The sequence below is a fragment of the Contarinia nasturtii genome, unplaced genomic scaffold, assembly GCF_009176525.2.
Source record: "Contarinia nasturtii isolate CC-2019 unplaced genomic scaffold, AAFC_CNas_1.1 Cnas_scaffold_1037, whole genome shotgun sequence".
NCBI classification, from domain to species: domain Eukaryota; kingdom Metazoa; phylum Arthropoda; class Insecta; order Diptera; family Cecidomyiidae; genus Contarinia; species Contarinia nasturtii.
The window spans coordinates 6731907-6754551 of record NW_022198383.1 but is presented as its reverse complement, the minus strand read 5'-3'; the positions used below and the strand labels follow the sequence as shown (position 1 = coordinate 6754551).

The 22645-nt window shown below is 33.5% G+C and overlaps 4 protein-coding genes across 6 annotated transcripts; 2 read left to right on the top strand and 2 right to left on the bottom strand.

Moving 5' to 3' along the window:
* Positions 1–69: 69 nt before the first annotated feature.
* Positions 70–3273, top strand: LOC116344177. Its single transcript, XM_031772612.1, has 8 exons — positions 70–327; positions 401–737; positions 795–851; positions 918–1016; positions 1096–1157; positions 1236–1509; positions 1609–1833; positions 2234–3273. The coding sequence occupies exons 1-7, from the start codon at positions 239–241 to the stop codon at positions 1807–1809; spliced, it is 1119 nt and encodes a 372-aa protein (XP_031628472.1). The 5' UTR covers positions 70–238; the 3' UTR covers positions 1810–1833; positions 2234–3273.
* On the bottom strand, positions 2695–14922 carry LOC116344176 (NADPH--cytochrome P450 reductase). Of its 2 annotated transcripts, XM_031772610.1 has the most exons (8): positions 14649–14922; positions 7971–8147; positions 7694–7886; positions 7470–7616; positions 4492–4616; positions 3317–4412; positions 3051–3205; positions 2695–2945 (listed from the first exon to the last, which is right to left on the bottom strand). In XM_031772610.1, exons 2-8 carry the CDS (start codon positions 8129–8131, stop codon positions 2801–2803), a joined length of 2022 nt encoding a protein of 673 aa, XP_031628470.1. In that variant the 5' UTR covers positions 8132–8147; positions 14649–14922; the 3' UTR covers positions 2695–2800. The 2 variants fall into 2 exon arrangements, with proteins under 2 accessions (XP_031628470.1, XP_031628471.1); XM_031772611.1 differs by lacking the exons at positions 7470–7616; positions 7694–7886; positions 7971–8147; positions 14649–14922 and adding an exon at positions 4689–5165.
* A 594-nt stretch (positions 14923–15516) lies between these two features.
* Positions 15517–17581, top strand: LOC116344020 (DNA polymerase epsilon subunit 2). The gene is made up of 6 exons (XM_031772379.1): positions 15517–15673; positions 15755–15902; positions 15962–16455; positions 16529–16678; positions 16744–17350; positions 17408–17581. Exons 1-6 carry the CDS (start codon positions 15603–15605, stop codon positions 17495–17497), a joined length of 1560 nt encoding a protein of 519 aa, XP_031628239.1. The 5' UTR covers positions 15517–15602; the 3' UTR covers positions 17498–17581.
* On the bottom strand, positions 17578–19838 carry LOC116344021 (probable nuclear transport factor 2). Of its 2 annotated transcripts, XR_004201375.1 has the most exons (5): positions 19523–19838; positions 19174–19245; positions 18952–19050; positions 18270–18508; positions 17858–17975 (listed from the first exon to the last, which is right to left on the bottom strand). XR_004201375.1 is itself a non-coding variant. In XM_031772380.1 (4 exons), the coding sequence occupies exons 1-4, from the start codon at positions 19628–19630 to the stop codon at positions 17862–17864; spliced, it is 393 nt and encodes a 130-aa protein (XP_031628240.1). In that variant the 5' UTR covers positions 19631–19826; the 3' UTR covers positions 17578–17861. The 2 variants fall into 2 exon arrangements, 1 of the variants encoding a protein (XP_031628240.1); XM_031772380.1 differs by lacking the exon at positions 18270–18508 and having other exon boundaries at positions 17578–17975; positions 19523–19826.
* Positions 19839–22645: the final 2807 nt, after the last annotated feature.

Genomic DNA, 22645 nt, shown 5'->3' with positions numbered 1-22645 from the left:
GCAACCCTAGAGGTGCACATTTATGCATACTTATACAGATTTTTGCCGTTAGTTCCACTGAGAAAATTTGCACTGTAAGCATTGAAGATCACATATAATTCAAATCCAAGTGACATACACAACTTGTGTGGCTGCATGTACGATCTTGTTAGAAGCACGTAGTCAAAACAAAAGAGTAATAAGCACATGAATTTTACGTTTAAATCTAGATACTAATCGTCATTTTTTCGCGACTATAATGGATACTCCGAAAAATTTACAAATTCCATCTTCGGTTGAAGAATGTATTTATTTAATGCGTTCGTACATCTATATCGACAAGTACAGGTAAGATTTCGATTGGCATCCAAATTTTTTTTTCGCATATACATTGTTCATTTCATTTGTCTTGTTTGATCAGTGGTGAGGTGTCGATTCGTGAATTATCACCTTTTCTTGCGCCCGGCTTTGTTCTCGGACTGTGTGCTCAGATTCCATTCTTGTATAGCTTTGTCAAAGGTTATATCAAAGACGTCTGGCGTGGAGATGTGTATGAGGTGGCCATTACTGAAATGCATAAAGATGAAATGCAGCGCAACGAGTTTGTCAATTCAAATCTCATTTACTTTGAATACACTCCAGCCGATTGTGACTATGTTTTGTCGGTCATTTTGAATGCCGTGGTTACATCAAGCTTCGGAAGAGGATGCAATTTTTTTGCACGAATGAACGAAAGTTCACAGCACATTGCTCAGATGGTAAGTGGAACAGAGCAAGCGAGATTGTGGTATTTAATATTCTATTCATGTTTTCAGGCAAATATTTTTCCGATGCAATTTCTATTCCCACGCACGTTTTATCATATCATGAAGGTAAGGCAACATCGATTTCGGATTTAAAATACGAAATGTACATTTATTGTTTAACCTTTATTTTAGACTTGCATGTTGAGTGTACCAGAGTTACGTGTGCGCATGATGTCACTACTGTGTCTTAATAATTTTTATCATAAGGGAAGCGTCTGGTCGTTAGTGAAGGTATTGAATTTCACCATTTTTTTAATTGCTTTTTTTGCAACAACAATGTTAATCCACAATGGATTTCATTTCACAATAGCGCTACATTTATATGCATGTCCGCAACTACCACATGGGCACATTTTTGTCAATCGGTGAATGGTATGAGGCTCGTTTTTCGATTATTTGTCGATTACTTTAAATTAATTCTATTCTTTTCTTTTGTGATTCTCCCCTTAGGTATGAGGCTCGTGAGAAGACACTCGCACACGTTGATGTTGAAATTGTTGACGAGATGAAAAAGTATCAACAAGTTGTGGAGGAAATGAAAGCAATTGCCAACGAACAAGGTTACAGTTTATGCACATTTCGCATTTTAAATCCGAAATCAATGTTGCCTTATCTTCGTCAATTTCCTTGCTCGGCTTACTGCGCCATCGAATGGAAGAAGAAAATTAATAGTCGCTGGTCACAATATCACAATGATTTGGATCGCTTTGGTATTGATACACAGGTGACTTTTATATTCTTCAAATATACTGTGGATGGTGTCAATGTTTTGGAATTTTATTCATTAATTCTGTTAAAATATGTGTGTTCATTTATACGACAGTCTCTGGATCGCATGATGTCAATTCCCGTCAAATATACTTTGAAGCGTAAATTAAACGACGAAGAAATTGAAAAAATCTCGGCCAAACGCTTTAAGGCACTTGATACGGTCTACACAAAAGAGGAGGATGACGACGAACAAAGTGACGATGAGGTGGAAAATGAAATCGAAAATGAATTCCAACCACAAGACGAAGAATAAAAAAGTCTCTTTTTACTAACTTGGGTAAGATGTTCAAATTTTTCGTTTGGACTTTTTAGATCCAGCAGGAGAAAATTAAAATGTTCGTCCTGTTTGCTATGTTTTCGAGTAAAATATTGAAATCTAAAAGTGGAGACTAGTATCCACCAGACAATATATTGAACTAACTACTCAGTTGAGCTGACAGTGGGCAAGCTAAATGGGCTAAAACAATAGACGTTATTGTTATAATGATGAATCTATTGTTTTAGCCTATTTAGTTGGCTAACGTACTGTCAGTTAGTTCAATATATTGTCTGGTATCGACAAATCTACGAAGGTTCATAATGTGTTGTTGTAGTGGTGCAATTCTTATTTTCATACTTAAAAATTGATGGTGTGATATTAATTCTAATAGTTCGTTTTTTTCCGTCTTCATTTACAGATAAATCCAATCAAAGTGCTCCTAAACAAAAGATTTTTCTTTTTAAAATGAGAATTTATCATTCCAATTTGACACGTACTGAGCATTGAATCAATTTATTTCTTAAAAGACACGAGTCTTCATAAATTTGCTAGGCAAAAACGAATTTAATTGCTAGGTAAAAATCATTACCTTTATTTAATTGTAAGATGATTCATTTAATATTTAAAACTCAATAGATCAAAGAGAATCAAAACCAAAAACATGCATGCGCTTAGCAAAAAAAACGAAGAACAAAATCTGTGTTCATTCAAAATAAGTTTTACAAATCGATAAAAACTTTTCTTGAGTCTTTTTTTTTCAATTTTTATTTGACAAAATGTGTGACATTTGAATGAACTTTTAACCACATAATCGTGAAAATTAACTACGTCAAAAATTCAATATTAATTACGACCGACATTTAAAAAAAAACATTTTGATGTTAACCACGGAAAAAGAATGAATTGAATATTTATTCGAATTTAAAAATTATATAAAAATATACTTTTATATTATTAATTTAGTGTAATGGTTGAATGCGAGAGTTTAACTCCAAACATCGGCCGAGTATCGTTTTTGTGCTTCCATTCTCTTCAAATATTGTAAAGCACTCGCATCATCCATGTTTCCTTTGGTTTTAATGATATTTAGTAGAATGTTCCTAACGTCAGTGGCCATATTCTTAGCGTCACTGAAATTACAAAAGCAGAAAAAAAACATTTAAAATTAAGAAAATCGACAAAAATTTGAGTAAAACAAACAGAGTATTAGCAATAAAATAGCATTGAATGCATACCCGCAAATATATATGTGACCCTTATGATCAATGACATCCCACACAAGTTCAGTATCTTCTCGCAGAAGATTTGTGACATAGACTTTTTCGGGTTGATCTCTTGAGAAGGCAGTTCGCATTTTAAGCGTACCATTTTGTACATACTCATTCAATTCCTATCGAATGTAAAAACCACAACAATTATTAATAATAAATAAAATCAGACAAAAAAATGTATAGCTTTTCATGGCATGTGATTATTTGTATTTAATAGTTTAATAACTTGCCTCTTCGTAAATGTAATCTTCGCTCTTCTTACGGCAACCGAAATACAAGATGGTGTCACCGACCCTTTTTCCATCACGACGGCATAGATCACGTTCTTGAATGAAACCTCGGAACGGTGCCAAACCAGTACCCGGTCCAATCATAATAACCGGTGTTTCAGTTCTGTTTGGCAAACGGAATTGACTCTTTCGGATAAATACAGGCACTTTTTGTGGTTCACTTGAATCATCTGGATGGCGTGCAGCCAAATATGTTGTTGCTACACCTTTGTTTATTCGTCCGGCTTTGGTTTCGTATTGCACAAGTACAGCGGTAACATGCACTGTTGTCGGATAGAGTTTGGCCGATGATGAAATCGAATAGTAACGTGGCTGAAGACGTGGTAAGATTTCACAAATATGATCAACTGGCGGTTTGCATGATTTAATATCTTCCAAAATGTGAACAACATTACGGCAAGCATCGTGGATCCATGATTGATATTGTGCCTTTCCTTCAGGCGATGTTGATGAAATCAATTTCAAGAATTCCTTGTCCTTTTCGTCGGAACAGTATTCGGCCAATTCTTTTAGAATATGAGTACGTGGAATAGCTGTGATTTCAATGTAGTGAGTCAACGCTGTACGGTAAGTGGTTGGACATGGGAACGGATGCTTTTTACTACTTTCCAAATCAGTATTTATCAATGAGAACACTGTGTCTAATTTGGCATCGCACAATTTACCCAAACGTTCAACCAAATCACGATCGTTTGTCGGGAACAATGCAATGTGATCGCCGGCTTCGTAGCGCATTTTTGATCCTTCAATGTCGAATTCAATATGCATACATGAACGACCGCCACCTTTATGCAATTCGCGATTCACTTTCATTGTTGCAAGGAACGGATTCTTGGCATCGAATGGTGGTCGTTGATTTTCCAATGAATGCAAACGTGCCACTTCACCTGAGTATATACGATCTGGTGCGACTTCTGGCTGTTCCAATAAACGGTATTGACGAATCAGCACATCTTCACCGGTACTTTCGATACCGAAGTAATCACAAACGGTTGGCCATAAGCGTTCCTTCCATGTAATAAAATCATCTTCGATGCTGATTTTTCATGAATGAAATACATTTCAAATGAATTATTCTATATATTTAAATATTTAAATGGTTGCTTTGTTCTTACTTTGCATCATCATCACCGAGTCCCAATTCAAAGACACGAGTCGCACCCAATTCCTCTAAACGTTTGTCCACATAAATGGCGACTTTATTGTAATGTTCGTATGTTTTGTTGCCAAGACCAAATACCTGAAAATGAAATCGAAAACACACACACAGTCAGAAAAAAATGATAAGATTAGATTTTCAATTGAATTCTACCGAAGGTTTCATTGAAAAGTTCTTTGCGCTAACATAGTCAGATTTTGTTTTTGTCACATGCCGTTGACGATATAGTTCGTGTATGTGTTGTTTGTTCTTTATGTAATCAATTAAATATCTAATAAAATTCCGTTTTCGCCAATGACTCGTCACTATTGCACTTGAATTGACCGAGAAATAGCTTAACAGTGATGAATGTGCAAATTGTATCTGCGTACGAGTCATAACTAATTTTGTGTTGTTTGAATGTTCATTTAATTAAAATAAACGATATTGTAGTATACGTTATTTATTTGAACACACAGGTTTTACATTGTCGTCGAAATGTTCGAACGATAGATACTGAAAATCAGCGCACTATGAGTATGAACGAAAAAAAAAATTGAATAAAAATTCATAAACACGAATCGAATAAAATTATAAATCGACCCATCGACTGTTAGACATTCTCTCTCGGGTACACACGTGAATGTGATCTTGAGCCACTGATATAACACATATGATAATAAAATTGACGTTTATTTGCCTGTCTGTCAATTGCATACCGATACATTCACAATCAAAATGTGCGCATGTGTGCGTTGTCTATATCGGAGCGTTTCGTTGCGTTGTTCGTTGCGAGTAAATAACAAACACACATGTTACTACTATTTCATTCATTTATTCGTGCATGGGTATTGCGGTTTGTGAGTGTGTTTGTTCACTAATGGCATGTTGGTGTTTGTTGATTTTTTGATTGAAACAGAAGTAGGAAATAAATCATCTATTTTTCATCATTATCATAATGATCAGTCGCTTAATAACTACAATAAAATTTGTTTCGTTTAACCCCACAGAAACAAGATTCTATTACATGCTACTATGCATGAATGACAACAAAAGCTGTGATTTCTTTGTAACATCTTTCTCTTGGACGTAACGTAAATGTTGAAATGCAATCAATATTTTCTTTATGTAATATCAACAATATTCGAATAGTGCAACAACACGAAAAAAGGTAAAATTGATCAAATCTATTCAGTGTTACCTATACGCACAACGACCGCCACAATACAAAAGGAAACACATATATAGCGATCAAATTAAATGAATGCTCAATTGATGATATGATTATTGAAAGTCCATACGTCCATGTAGAGAGGAATTGTTTAACCTTTTGGTGTGGCACGCAGTCAGGGCGCGATCGAATGCCCGACATTGCTCAACAACATTCAAATGGATTAACGGCATTTTCATTTCCTTTCCAATCGATTGAAGCCAAAACATAATTGTGTCCTAATTTTTATACACTCCACTGATATATAGGCTCATACACAACTTGGCAACAACTATATCAAATAAACAATTTCAAACGGGATTGAACTTCTTAAAAATTTGTTGCCATTTGTACTGGACACACTTTTTAATTATTCGCAAATAATATGTGGTGAATATCGGATGATTTATAACAGGCGACGTCCAATCAACTTGAGTTTGCACGTACACAAAGCGTTGACCTAATACCGGTCAGTGTTTGCAACCCAATAACTAAACTTTTGTCGAGTGCTAATTTGAATGCTTCAATATATTCTTACAATATACAATAGATACCACATATAAAAGTGTAAATTAATGAAAAATATCGTCAATTCGCTGTATATTGGGTCACGTAATTCCCATTTTCTCTAGTATGATATCAAACACTTGAATTTCAGTCAGTCTGTTAAAAATGGAACCACATTTCTTTTCGATTCCACATGAGATGAGCTCAAAGTGAAAGGATTTCGAGTGAATAAAATCGAAAAACTGCATACACACAGCAGCAGCAGCAGTAGCAGTAACAAGATGGAATATAAAAGCGACGAAAAGTTATGCAATAAATTTCGGTTTGTTTGTTTGCGCGAGATTTTAACAATTTTCAATAAAAAAATCGGGCGTTCATTACGAAAGCACATTTATGTACGTCCGTTTTATTATATTTCAAGTGGGTTTTTGTGTGTTTTATTTTTTTTGTATAGCTTTGGAAATGGAAATCAAAAATTATTCAAAGAATTTGCTAAATGAAAATTAAATAATTAACGCTTTTGGCTTTGCCACATCACGCAAACGCTTCAAACCAATTCAACTACAATAATACAAATTAAAAAGAAAGACGAGGTGATCGCAAGTTCACTGAATAAATTTTTCCAAGCCGATCGCATGCCACATAAATATCGGCACGTTACACACTCCAACAAAAACAGTATGTCAGTTTATTGAACGGTGTGGAATGACGTCGTTGAAAATACAATCATTAACAAAGGTATATCAAATAAACACACGCCGTCATGACACATCTACACAATGATACAGCGCAAAAAACGATGAAAAAAATATTAATGCAAGCACTGTTAGCGAACGCTTCCATTTATCGAATTGAATTTGATTTGTCGTCAACGTCGTACTGTATCGTATTGGTCATTCACGATATGAAGGTCATATTATTTCTGTCTTCTTCTCATGTCAAAAAAGCAGACTGTGTACGAGATTGAGATAAAAAAAACTGGATTTTCTCTGCGTATGTAGGGCTTGTAAACAAAAAAAATTGTGTTTACATAAGTCTGGATTGCGAGAAAGTACAAAGAATAATAACAGTATATACGCAGAGGTGTTTGTGTATGAACCATGCCCTAAATATCGATTTTAACTCAACTTTCTCAATGGTAAACTGTTTTTATATATATGTTTGCTCATTTGTTCTTTGAAACTTTGTGGTAAGTTTTTGTCTGATGAAATAAAAAAAGAAATGCGTCATTTTCTTACCGCATAATTGAGACCAGCTAAATCAACGTCACCTTGAATCCACTCCCAAAATTCCATTGCATTATCAGTTGGATCACCTTCACCATATGTGGCCAAGCAAAAAACGGCCAACGATTTTTCAATTGTTTTCATTTGCAACAATTCCTCCTAAAGTTCGTAAGAAAGAGAAAGAGAAAAGTTAAAAAATGGTCCCTTTTATACTTGATAACACAACGTGTTCATACCATATCACACTCTTCAGGATCAGCGACCATTCCTTTCAACTGATAACGAATACCCTCTTTTGCCAAACGACCAGCAAATTCTTCAGCAGTTCCAGTTTGTGAACCATAAAAAACAACCAAACTTCGTCCAGATGCCTTCAATTTCTTGATAAACGAATTGTCCATTGATTGGACTGTGTTCATTTGGGTTGGTCTAATTCAAATTCAAACCAAAAATACAGTTAATCTCAGTTGTACTGTGCTAACAGCAAACCATAAACGATGTCATGACACTTACTGTATCGCATATGTTCTGGGTACTGGCATTTCTTCTCTTCTATTGCGTCTGAACAACCAATAGAGTCCACCAACCAGCAACGCAATCAATAAAACAATATCTACGGTTCCCAAAAATGGCTCATCCTGAGCGGTGGCAGGTATATCCTGTGTTTCTGTCATTTTTATCTCACTCTTTCTGCAAGTGTAAGGAAATAAAAAATCAATTAAATTTTTTTATTTATTGCATATGATTAAATTAGATAAAAATAGAAAATATTGCACGGCACGAGTCGACTTCAATTTCGACGTCATTCTGTTCAATTACAATTAATATAGTATTATTATGTGATTCTTCCTTGTTTATTCTGTGTTATTTGAATTGATATTGTTTATTTGTGTAAGAGGGAGATAGATTTGCTTAACAAGTGTCTACTGGGATACCAGTTATCAGCCACATTCAATCCATGACAATGAAAATAATATTAAATTATCATCAATATGGTTTGTATTCTTTATTTTTACTTCATATGAAACACGTTTGCATTCTACACTTCGAGATAAATCCAGAAGTGTGTCAGAAGGTCTTGCAACAGAAGTCACTAGAATAGTCGTCACATTTGCAGGTGAATGAGCTGCGGATGTTGCTGTGCATGACATTCCACGAATAACTTTTGTATCAACACAAAATTTCTTTGTATCACAACTCGATGTTTTCAAACGATTTGAATTTGTTTTAATTTAATAAAAATTCGGTGCGACTTCATGCAAATTATAACTTATAATTCAAAACATGCAAACTGGTTATTTTCTTACCGCACAAAGTGAAAATGAATTTTTTGCTTTTTAAATTGTGCACAGAACTTTTGTATAATTCGTTGATCTTACTTGCTGCTTCGTTTATGATCGTCTGATCTCTTGTGACTGAATGTGTAAAATCGAAATGTAAAACGGAAAACTAATTTTTTTATAATTCCTGAATTCAAGTTGTTGTCACCAGTCGGGAAGAAATTCAACTAATAACTAATCTTACTGAACCACAATTGAAATGTAATTTTTCCAAACGGGTTTTTAACTGTTAGCGGAAATTGAATGTTTATGTTTGAACTTGAACATATAACGCTTTGAAGTTCAAATTGAACTATTCCGAAAATACAAAACAAAACCGAAAAACACACCAATGGAATTTTTTACCCGGTTCGATTTAAAAGCGATAAACGTGAACGTGCTTTGGGCGAGATTTAGTGATTATTGTTTTCCATTAAGCTCGGTTTTTGTCATTGATTTCAGGAAATTATCGAAGATTATTACATCACTCACCAGATTGCTCACAAATAAAACGTCTGCAGCCGATAATTACCAGTCAACCGATAATTAACTTACAATAATATTTAGCTTTGACGAGAAAACATATAATCTATCGTTTAAAATTTTACATGCATGCTTGTTATCATTTGTCTGCGTCTATTGTCATCTGTCTGTATGGAACCATGACAATTCATTCTTTATTTTATCATTCAAAGTGAGAATGATAGCAAAATATTGCAAAACATGGAACATTTGGTCTGTTCAACCATAGTTTAGTTCTATGGCGTCTTATCTACGAGACGAAGCTTCTAGTACTACTTAAAATTATTCGCACAACCCGTTGGATAAAACTAACACCTAGACTGACTCGGCTTTAAATGAATCAATTTTGATATGTCACGATTTCTTGTACGATATGCTTGGACGATTGGCAATAGACAGCAAATCAACAGGTTTGTGACAACGTTTTTTCTACGTTAACGATACTTAAGAATGAATGAATTCACACATATTTTTGGCAAATCATCTAAATGAGAGATTATCTTTTGACAAAGTGATGACTGTGAACTTCGAGCGATTCTTTATCATAAAAAATGTATAAATTGAGAGAAAATCAACTTTCCAAACGGTTTCTTAAATGAATTTCTTATTCGTTGGTGTTGGCGTGTGATATCTAGTTCTGCGACTGATTATTGATATAATTTGCTCTTTTACGCGCAAGCTAACCTCTTAACTCGTTTCAATTCGCGTACTTGCTCAACTCTTTTGAAATAATGTATTTTATTTTATATTTGCTGATGTATAAAAGTGCGTGCAATATTATGATTTGTGATGTAACAAGACATTATTACTGCTGTAGTATATAAAGAAAGCGAAATCTGAGTGTAGCCACTTGTCGTGCAACCACAGCAAAAAACATCATGCGAACACGTAACAACTTTCAACAACATCACATACTCTTGTTTATTTTCTGTGGCGCGCGACACATATTCATTTTCTAAGCGCTCTCGACGTCATTCTCGATCATTTTCATTCATTACACCTTATACAATCGGCTTAATGGTCATCGAACAACAAAAAAAAAAAAATTCCATTTAATGTGGATTTGTTTTTCTTCTTTGTATGTTGACAAAATAAGTACGCACGTACACACATGAAATTCGATCTCTTTCAAATAGTTTTATCAAACAAAGCCAACCGATAAGCATTTTTAAGGCATTTTTATGGAAGCCATGATTTTAAGAGATTGACCAATTAAACATGAAATTACACATCAATTATAGATTGTACTATTTTACACATCTAAATAGACATTTTTCAAACATGAAACTTCCCAACCAAAAAAATGTAATGCAAACATCGTAGTGTGAAAGTGTGAAGAATAGTAAATAAACTTCGTTTCAATTCGTATAAGTTTTCTTGAATTGAATTTGCATCCTAGTTTTGAAGTGACAATGGCCTCTATCATGAGGACGAACACACGAACTAAGGTAGCAAAAGGGTACGCTGCACTTTTGTGCGCATTTGGAACGAGATAAGTGTCTTTAAAAAAAATTGTAAAATATTATAAGAGACTGTGTATGTGCGATAAAAGGTCAAGGGCTGCCAGCGATGATGTAGCTGTGGTACACAAAGCGTGTCTCGATCTATTTTTTTATTTCGCACACCAATTTCTGAATATGTGAAAAAAATGCAGTGCCAATTCATTATCACGTTGCTTTATTGATTGCTGGTGACATGCCAAGCGTAAATTTCACATTGATCCACATTATATACCGTGTTTTTATGACATACAATCAGATGTGTATGCTTTCGAATGTGCGTGTAAACGCTATTTTTTATTATATAAAATGAAGACAATGCCCATTACAAATTTAACAGTTCGACAGACTTTTGCCACACATTTTGCTTTTTTGATTGCTTCTAATTTTGGCACAGATATGAAAAGTAATCTTTGATTGTAAAACAATGAAAAATATATCTCCAAATTAGGTACTAATTGTGTTGAATGATAATTTCACATGTTTTTGGTTTGAAAAAACTTACTATACGCCATGAATTTTATAGCATGAATCTCTATTACAGTTATAAATGAGCTCAGCACACTTTCTTAGTAACTTAAAGGAAAAACAAATTTTTTTAACAAATGCTATTTTATTTGCTACATGCACATGTTTTCTACTTTAAAAGCGTACAAAGCCGTATATATTTCGATTGATTTCAATTTTTTTTTGCCAGAACTTATTCGAAACAGTTTTTTACTATTTCGTACTTTTTTCCTAACTTCATTTGCGTGTGTCGTGTCAAAATAATTGATTAAACACATTCGGTTGGTGTTGAAATCAATTAGGTTTGTTTACACCATAGAAAATTGTGTCATTGCGTTCTATAATTTAATTCATAAATTGCAATTAATTCCGATTTGTTGTTGTCCGTTGCCGTTTACTGATAAAGTGATAAAAATGGTGTCTAACACCAATTAAGACAGCCTTGATTTTTCGCAAATGAGGGAAGCCTTATTATTTAGGTCATAATTGTGGTGGTCAATTCGAGTGAAATTAGTTCGTTTGAATGCATCACGATTATTACAGAACATATGAATGAAATAAAAATGTCGAAGTTCACTTGAGATGCACACGTATGCTTGCAATACAACCTACCAACACACCATTTAAGCATTTGTATGCATTCCATTTACAACTGATTATCAGCTATGGATGTGTTGACATTGAATGCTTAAGTGTGATATAGAGTTAAATATTCTTTCTATTCGTTTTCTTTAGACTATCAATTTTCCGTTCAACTTCCAATTCTCTCACATCTTATGAATTAAAATCGATGGATCAAAGAGTATTGCATAACATCGCCGGCGACAGCACCAAATTTACATGACGCAATTTTAAATTTGGCCCCGAAATAAATTTTCTTTTGGTATTGCTGTATTAACACTCTCAATTTTTTTTTGTTTAGATATTTTCAATTGTAAATCGATCTAAAGTGTCATTAATCAGATGTTTGATCATAGCGGCGAAGAAGCACCGTCATACAAAATCCAAAAAAAAAAATGAACCGATAAAAGAGATAGACAAAATATTTTGTATTGCTTACAATAAATTCCGATTTTGTATACATTGAGTACGCGATTTCGTTTACAAAATAAAGGAAAAATAAACGAAAGAAAAATAAATATACCGGCTGAAATAAAAGGAACAAAAAAAATCAACAAACAAATCAGAATGAACTGTCGGCAGCACGGCAGAATTTGCCTTATGAATAGCATCGGCTAAGCCGATTGATTTTGTTGTTTTTTTTTTCATTTCTTCCTTTCTTTCTTTCTTACTTTCGTTGTGCGCTTTCAAGCATTGAAAATAATTTACATTCAATAAATTGGCATTCCATTTGAATGTATGAATAGCTAATTCCCGACTAAACAATTTATTCCAAATCAAAAGTAAGTGAGGAAGAGGAGACGACTATGGCGACAAAGCCACGTATACATCGCTATGGAAAAATTAACCAGCATATATATAGATTTACGCCAGAGTGAGATGGAAAAATACACAAATAAATCAACACACTTTGTAGCATTGATCTGACGCATCAAGAAAATCAAGTTTCAAATATAGAAATAAAACATACTCCGGTTCATATGCGCAAAATGCCTAACAATTAAATTAGACATAAAAAGAGAAAAAAAAATATTTACGTAATTTTTTCATATTCAAAAGAATCTATTTTTAAATAAATTGGGATGCATTGTGTGTGTGAGTACATTATAAAAATAAACACCTGGATAAACCACAAGTGAAACTTGAATTAGTGAATGACATTGACTTCTCTTCATCATTATTTCCATCTAAATCACACGTATCGCATCATGCACATCGTTTTCATTCATAAAACTTCTCCCGTCTTTCAAAATATTTACAAACATTCACAAGAAATCAGCGCACACACACATTTTCCGACAAAGAAAAAATGTTCATTCGAGATGGAATTAAATAAATTTAATTATCAAATGCGTTATCTTGATAATTTATAAAAAAAACACTCATATTTATCCATTAAACAATGCAAAAGGCAATCAGCAACAGAAGAAAAAATAGCAAACATTCGGATCAATTTCGCATTGGTGCATGGTTACGATATCAACAAAAAAAAACAAGCGCTATCACATACTTCAACCACTTGTTGAGGAACCGTCGAATATACGCCGAGAAAGCAAGAGATAGTCAGCTGAACGAACGAACAAAATAAAAAAAAAATCGTGCGATAAAATGCAAGCAAAAATACAATGAGATATTACACATTCACGTGTGCGATAATAAATTATACAACCGCGACGGTGGTATATGAAGTCAGACCAAAATCCATTTCGAAATTGCAAGCATTTTTTTTTAATTTTCTGAAGTCCAGTTGCTGTGTGTGATACGGGGTCTTCTTCAATTGCTTTCAGAGTTCAAGTATGAATTTTGTATTGGTGTTGTCATTCTTCTAGTGTTGATAAAAATTGCGTTCACACAAGTAACAAATTAAGTTTTTAAGTAATTATTACTTCTGTTGTAGAAATGACAATGCAAAATTTTCGCCCATGTTTACAATGTTTCAGTTGTTCGTCACTTGGCGACCTTTGAACAATCCAAAGCACCCAAGAAAATGAAACAAAAGACTAAAGGACCGCACGATTGACGAAAATAAAAGAACTAAGCTTCACACAGAATTTATTGCATGTATTGCATAAAGAAAGAATCGAAGAGTTCAATGTGTATTTTTACCGTACTGTAATAAAACCCGATTTATTTGTTTGATTGTGCGAGCGTCAATCGGTGTGTGTGCGTGCATGCATATATGCGGAACATGTTTGTCTAATCATTTCAAGTGACTGTGTATAAAAAAAACGATCACGTAGGTAACAATTGATTTAAAACATGGTTCAAATGATCGCACAGTACATTTCACTCTTTCTTTTTTTTCATTTCGGTTTTATTAAGACAGTGTATTGAGATATTTTCAGCTCATCCAGCCGATAATATTTGTTATGAGAATCAAATAAAGAATTTGTATATCCACACAGGAAAACAATAATTATATCCGTCTCACTGAACTAAAAACACATATGAACCGTTGCGTCAAAAAACTGGTTTTCATTTTATTGCAAATTATATTTTTCGCCGTAAAAATTCATATAATTACGATTTCAATGTTCGATGACAAATCTTTTTTGACTCTCATAAAAATATCTGCTGAGCTCATCGCAATACATTGTCTGATTTTATTCATTTATTTTTTCTTCATGTCTGATCCAAAGCACGAATCGTTTTTTTCTTTAAATCAAAAGCAAAATATATATTTTCCTGTCGAAACATCACTGTTGAAGCAAAATAAAACTTACTTTATTTAACTATTTGACGGAAAATTCCAATTTTATTTTATCCACAAATTGGCTCCTTTGTGAAATATAAAATCCAAACAATTTATATTTTTTTTATGAATGAAACACTCGCAAGTTTGACGACAAAGAATCCAACAAACTCGCCGTCAATTTGATTTTTTCTTAGTTTTGGATATTTGAACAAATGAAACTACTTTTTTTCTGTTAAATTAACTGCGCGCACGAGTAAAAAAAACACGTCTATTTCATTGTAAAGTTAAAGCTGAAATGGTAATCACATGAAATGACTTTGTCAGAAGTTGATATTCCATAGATATTGTGCATGTTAAGCTACGTTCATATATCGCGATCTCGCACACACAATCAATTCAAGCTCTCTATATACACATTTATATATACAGCACACAATCTAAATGACACACATGAACTTTGATTTATTTACTCTCTTACGGCACATTTAATTGTGTTTGTGTCTATTTCCTTCGTTTTTCGATGAAAGAATTCAACACAAAACGTGTTTTCCTTGTATGATTCAGTGTAACTCACATGTACGAAGCGAGAAAAATAATATTAAGTCAATTGTTTGCTATTTTAGTAACGCATATCCATACGTTATTGTACCGTAGCGGTGGGTGACTTTAAAGCGAATTCAATTTGTTTACAGATTTTTTGACATTTTCAGCCACATTTTTATTTGGAAAATAAATTTTAAATTGTTTTTATTAAATAAAATGTAAAATTCTTGCTTCGAAATTATTGTGCATCAATAATTTTCATATGGTACAAAATATCAATATTTATTCCACATTCGCAGTCAACTTCATGTGAAACTTTATTCAAAATGAGGTGTCGACAAAATTCGCGCCAAAAACTCAGCTGTGCACGACACTGACAAATAAGCTGTATGTACCGGCTTTAACAACAAATGCATTTATTTTGCACAACAAACGAATCATGAAGACCATACCTGTATTGAGCAAAGAAATTGCTGCCGTTTTTAAACTAAATGGATTTCTCACACGATCGTGAGTACATCAGAAATAATTGAGTGTTTGTGAGGTAGACGAAACTGTATAAAAAATTTGTCCAATTCTTTTGATCGACAGTGAAGTGAGAACATTTTTGGCCGAACAACTGCAGCCGCTAAGCAATGAAGAACAAAAGGAATGGTTGAGCAATATTGCATCTCATATACAGAGCCAAGGACTACCAACGCCCAATGTTGAAATAGTTCATATTGAATTAGCCATCAAGGTAAGACTATGACTTGTTGAAGAAGAAGAAGAATAATGTCTATAAATCTATTCCAACAGGAAAACTGTAATGCTGGTCTTGAAGATGGCGAGACTATATTCTCCGTTATAAATGCGTTCGATATTCCAAAGTATAAATACGACATGGAACGGAAAAAGTATTTCATCGAAGACAAGCCACGCAATCTTCTACCATCGGCCACGGCACGCTCTGAATTTTTGATCGATCGTTATACAATGCTTTGGCAAAGAACATGCCGTCATGAACTGTTTGCCGCATCAATTCCAGGCATATCGGTTGATGTGAAAAAATTTCAACTACGAAAAATTGAAACACTACTCGCTTCAACCAGCGTAAAAGAAGTTGTTGTGCTCGGACTACTCGCTCAATTGAAAGAGAATAAATTTTTCATCGAAGATCCGACGGGTGCGGTTCAAATCGATTTATCTTCTGTACAATTTCACAGTGGCTTCTTTTGCGAAGGTTGCTTTGTACTGATTGAGGGTAGTTATGAGGATGGGATTTTAAAGGCATCGGGCATGGGATTTCCACCGTAAGTTTGAATATATATTGTAATACGCTCTTTAGGCTGTTGAATACTTTGTGATGTTTTTGTTCGTTCATAGATTTGAAGAAGCGGCAAGTTCACGTGCATATTTTGGCTCGCTGAATACATGGGGTGGTCGTTCGAAGATACTTCTCAAAAGTTCAGCACGTTTATTGGAAATTGAACGAGCAAACACAGATGCAACCATTGTATTTTTGGCCGATTGCTGGTTCGTTACAATACCGACCATTTCAATGTGCATTTCATTCATTCGTTTATTTTGTTTTGTTTTAGGCTGGATGATCCAACTGTCTTACAAAAATTGCAAACTCTTTTAGTGGGTTACAATGATATGCCTCCGGTGGCTATTGTTCTGATGGGCCCATTCGTTCGAAACTTAACGAGCCCAATGCAACTCAAAGCACGTCTTCAGATTCTTGGTGAAATCATTTCAAATAATTGTCCGACACTAAAGAAAGAGACCGATCTTGTGATTGTTCCAGCGCCTGATGATCCAATTGCACCGGTTATTTTGCCACGAATTGGTATGCCCGAAAGCTTATGCGCTGGCTTGAAACGATTAGTTCCGCGAACGATTTTAGCATCAAATCCATGTCGATTACAGTATTGTACACAACAAATTGTTGTCTGTCGCGCTGACTTGGTTACGAAATTATGTCGAAATACAATCAATTTTCCGGAAACGGGCAAACTTGAGGATCATTTTGCGCGCACTCTCATTTGTCAAGGAACATTAACACCGCTCAGTCAAAATACAATGCCAATTTATTGGAATATGGATGCTTCGCTGGCACTTTATCCACTGCCCGATTTAATTGTCGTCGGCGATCCAAGCAAACCATTCGAAATTCAACATCATGGATGCACTGTTGTCAATACGGTAAGTGATGATTGTTTACACTTCCACGCGACTTTTATACATTTCTGTCTCTTTCAGGGATCGTTTCCAAAGTCAAAGTTTACATTCAAGGTATACGTGCCCTCACAAAGAATTGTGGAGGACTCTCAAATTCCAGATGATGACTAAATCTCACTTTTTTATTATTCATTTAAGTTATTCATAGACTAATCCATGTCATTAAGTCCCCAATAAAAAGTATATACAAGTAAACTGCTACATTTTATTATTGATTTTATTTTTAATTTGTGTTCGATACATTTTTAGATGTTTTGTGGTGAACTTTCTTTGCAGCGAAGTAAAATGAATTTTTACAAAAATATCGTTTTTCCATTAAAATGTATCATGCAACACAAGAGAACAAAACAAAATTGCATTCTTAATTAATTTGAGTGTGTATTGTTGAGGCCGACCGGATTATTGGTTATCATTCGATTGTGTTGATGAATAAATGTCAATACCGGGTTGAACAGTATATGTTGATATTTATCCATTAGGCAGAGTCATGAATGGCCAAGCGGAAAATGTCGTGTTGAACGAAAAACGATGCTCCCAATGGCTTCAGCAAGAATGTTTGTGTGTATGCATGTGGTGGATCGTCATCACACTGAAATTTTAAAAAGTCACAGACAAAATCGATTAAAAAATTGAGCATCAAGCTAGAAGAAAATGATTATTATAATTAGTTTAGAAACGATATGGAATGTGGAATTTTTTGTTTTGTTCTGTTATTTGGTGAATGCCAATTTAAATTTCAGTTTTGATGATTGATATCAGTTGATTAATTTTTAGTTAAATGAACGGTTAAAGTGAGACAATTTTTTTGGAAAATGACAAAAAGTTTGTTAAATCAATCAAGATAAGTTAAAAATCAGAGAGTATGAAATCAAATCAAATTTACCGATTTTACAGAGACAACGAAGATAAATCGGACGAAGATAACAAAAAAATTAAAATAACTAAAAACCCAAAATTGAAGAAAAATGAAGAACATTGTGTTTTTTTTTTTTGGTTTTCATTCGGAAACTAGGCTTGATCGTGAAGAACCAGTCGAAAAATATCATGAAGTATAAAAAAACTCGTTCCTATTGGCTTTAAATAAAAGGTTTGTGTAAATGCGTGTGGTAAATCTTCATCTGTCTGTGATGTGCGTGTACGTGTACGTATGTCGAACGTTTTTCCCCCACGACAACATCAAAACGACGACAGCACCAAATACATTGCAAATGAACAAAAGAAAAGTGAAAACAATATTTAATAAAATTTGTCATTGTACAGCTTTCGAGAATGTTCGAAAAACTTCCAAAATCGAAATTGGAATTTTGAACTTAAAAACAAAATCTAAAATCATTTATTGATTAATTAGTATTAATTTAAAGAGCAAACAATTATCTGGAGATAGCACTTAAATTACGATGTGATTGATATTGAAATTTCACAGTAGTTTTTTTGTCACTTTCAGGAAGTTTAAATATCAATCGCATCGGGTAGATGCTATCCACTAAATTTGTACTCCTCAAGTCAATACTAAATAATTTTTATTAACTAAAAAAGTACACTATCTGCGTGGCCACCATACTTACTTGTAATCTACCTAGGACGTTGATCAAAACACCGCCGTCGAACGTTGGCTGCGAATCGATTGCTGTAATGGCTCTACTTATTTTCTGGAAGGCTAATGACTGCAAAACAAGAATTAAATGAAAAAAACTTGCAATTGTCATTTAAATGTGCTTGACAAAGCAGCTATTACATAAAAATGAAAAAAAAAAAAAATACAAGAAAAGGAACTCAAAAACACTCACTGATAACTTTTCACCAATTTTCGCGGATCCTTGTAATTGTGCCCCCTCAAAAGTCATGAATGATTGTTCAGCCTGTAAAAAAAGATAAGATTTGTAAAAAGAATACGATAAAAACCAAATGTTACAATATTGTCTTCTTTTGCTATAAACAAATGACATCAAATTCAAATGATTACTCATCGTTCCACTGAATTGAGGTTAAGTTAGAACACTTTTATTCAAATCGAAAATGGGAAAGCTGCCGAGTGTTTTGCATGAGTTGTACGAACTATTTTTTATCCAATATTTAGATGAAAATGAAATTAAATGAAAAATACAGAAACTAAATGATTTGCCAATTTTTACTTACATTGAAAAGATGTACCAAATTTGGACGCTGATTTGGATCATCAAACAATGCGTAATATTGTTGCACAAATCCTTTGCCAATGTCTTCATATTGTGGATTCAACGCCATTATTTTTATTTATTCGTCGTTTATGTGTCTTTTCCTCCGAGAAACGTCTTTTATTTCTTTGAATTTTACGCAGGTAACTTAATTACTAGACACAATAATCAGTTTAGACTTTGTGAAAAAAAAATAATTTTGCAAGCCGATTTTGACAACCCACCGCCTAAGTTAATTTTTTTTAGAATGTTCTGTGTCAACTGTGAGTTTTCTATCTTCTTTTTCGTTTCGTTTCGTATAGATTGCCGTAAATAATGTGACGGCCAGATGCGAATTCGCCTACTGTCACTATCTGTCAAATTTCGAACAATTTCCATGACATAACCTCATTCAATTGTAATATTTTCACAATTGTGGATTTTTCCAAAGAAAAAATATAAATTTCATTTCACTTTGTGTTGTTTTCTTCTGTGGTAAGTTTTTTTTAACTTGAAGAAAATGAAAACATTTGATTTGTGTCCTTAACAACATAAATCAATCACCGTTTAATTAATTTGGGACCATCAATTACGTTTGCTCGTCATACAATATTTAAGTTGCTTAATTGTTGAGGTCAGTTCCGATTTCTTCAAGATTCATCCTGATGTATATCTGTTTCGCACATGAACACAAAACAATTCGGTCGATTGATTGGCAAATAAATTGCGGTTCCACCATTGAACATAATTGCGAAATAGTATTTGCCAAGAATCGAAAAGTACAAGTTAATTTCACAAAGTGTTAATTGGTTTTCTTATTTACGTCATTAAATGAATTGCATACAGTTCATTTGCATCACAACCAGAAATAATGTGATTCATACAATTGGTGTGTTTGCCAAGATTGCGGTGTGCAGTCGTCTATTTTCTATGATGTGCGGCTGAATTGTATGACGTTTATATGAAAACAGCCAATAGTACTTTGTATTGCACAGCTCATTTTCTATTTTATTCAAGTAGCGCCGTCGTTCACAAACAAATCTCATGTGCTAATGTAAACTAGAATGCACCGGCTTTTTCAAGTAATTTTCAGAAGTATCTCTCTCTAAAACTCTTTAAATTAGATTATAATAACATTTGCACGTACACGTATCATGTTTTTCGTCCTACGTATGATCGTTCAGTTTAGAGACAAAGTAAAAAAAACACTATTCTATAAATATATTTGTATTGAAAGGTTTGCTGTTTTTTTCACGCCATCTCGCTTCTTCTTCCCTCCTTTTTTTCAAATACTCCCTCACACTGTTGACTACACACTTTTCGCTTCAATCATTATTTATCATATATTCGAAAATACGCTTCATGTCGTATTTTTACTGAACTTTGCTATGAAATCTATTTTTGAGTGAAATTTAATAATCTGTACGTCATGTATATTTCGTATTATTCTTATGTGATTTTTTTTGGTGGCTCAGACAGTTGATTCATCGAATATATTTTTAAATTTTGCATACAATTGATTTCCATGTCATTCTTGTTTTTAATGTTAGACCTTTTATTTCTACAGGTTTATCAACAATGCCACCAGCGAAGAAGATTTTTAGGGTTTTGAGAGCCTATGCACCAGTATCGATAATTCCAACTATTGCATTTGGTTCCATCTATTTGGATTGGTCAAGAACACAGGAATACAAAAAACAAAAAGCGCTGGAAGCAACGACCACTCGCAGAGCATTTGACAAGAAAATCGATCTATGATTTAAAAATATTTAATCTTGAATTTCTGAATTAAATTTAGTAAAATATTATAATGTATACACTATAGTGTTTATTTTGAGGGGAAAAAAATGATGTTGATTAAATAAACTCGCATAAGTGCAAAAGAAACCTGAAACTTGGATATGTATACATTATTATATCAACGCTGAAAGAATGTGATGATGTTTGAAGAAAAGTTTATATTAAGTAATTCGTATTTTGTTTGTTTATCATGGATTTTTCCATGTCTCGGCTTTTCTGTTTTCTCAATTGAATTTCGCAGGATATCACTTTTGTTTTTTTCCTTAACAATATTCAGAATTTGACGAGTGAAGGCTGATAAATGAAGGCAGCACATATAAATAGTGTGATAATATCGTAATTTCAGCTGACAACGGCTCAATTTATTCTCACACTGATTTTTAGTGTTTATCGAATTGTTGTGCGCATTGCACTTCGGAACATAAGACATAAATAAACTGAACGATTTTTTTGTACACATACATTTCCATTGTTGTTATTTTTATGTGATTTTGCAGTGATCAGCATTTTAACCCGATATACTTAATGTTATTTGTAAAATTGGTTCGGCATGGCACAAACGATGACACATAACCGGCATCGAAATACCATAATTCATTACACCATGTTTGTTTTGTTGGCGTCTCATTTTTCCCATGTTGTGGTTTTTCAAGAGTCAAGGCAAGTTAAAAAAAATACAGACCATATTATGGAGAGGCCGCTCTCGGCGATTCACATACATAACACCTATTTTAGTTTCAGTAAATGAATTTGGTAGCTTGAATTTCAATCTTTGCACTATGAACAAACAAGTACACGCAGAATAATTTGTCAACTACTAATTGAATTAGCAGCAACAAAGTAGCTATTTTTCAAACCGATTAAATGTATTGATATTTTATGATTTAAAATCATCGATTTTAACTGGAATCAGAACTATCACTTTGTTGCATGAGGACTCTGCCACACAGTAGACAGTTGCTAATTGGATTCATAATAGTTCAATTACTTAATCAAAATTCCCATAAATATTAATACAAACCGATTTCTTTTCGTTCTTTGTCTCTTTTACTCTCGCCAATCGAAATTCAATCAGATATATTTATATTTTCGATACAAAACTCGTTTGCTCCATTTCAACCAGTTATTCATTTTGCTTCAATTAAAATTGATCATTTTGTTTTTTCATCATTGATGAAAACAATGAGTAATGGCATTTTTCGCTCAGTTGTTCTTTCTTTTGAATGAAATCATCGAATGTGCGATTTGAAAATGCGACATTGTTTGTTTATTTATTTGGTAACAAGCCAATTGTGCGACAATCACA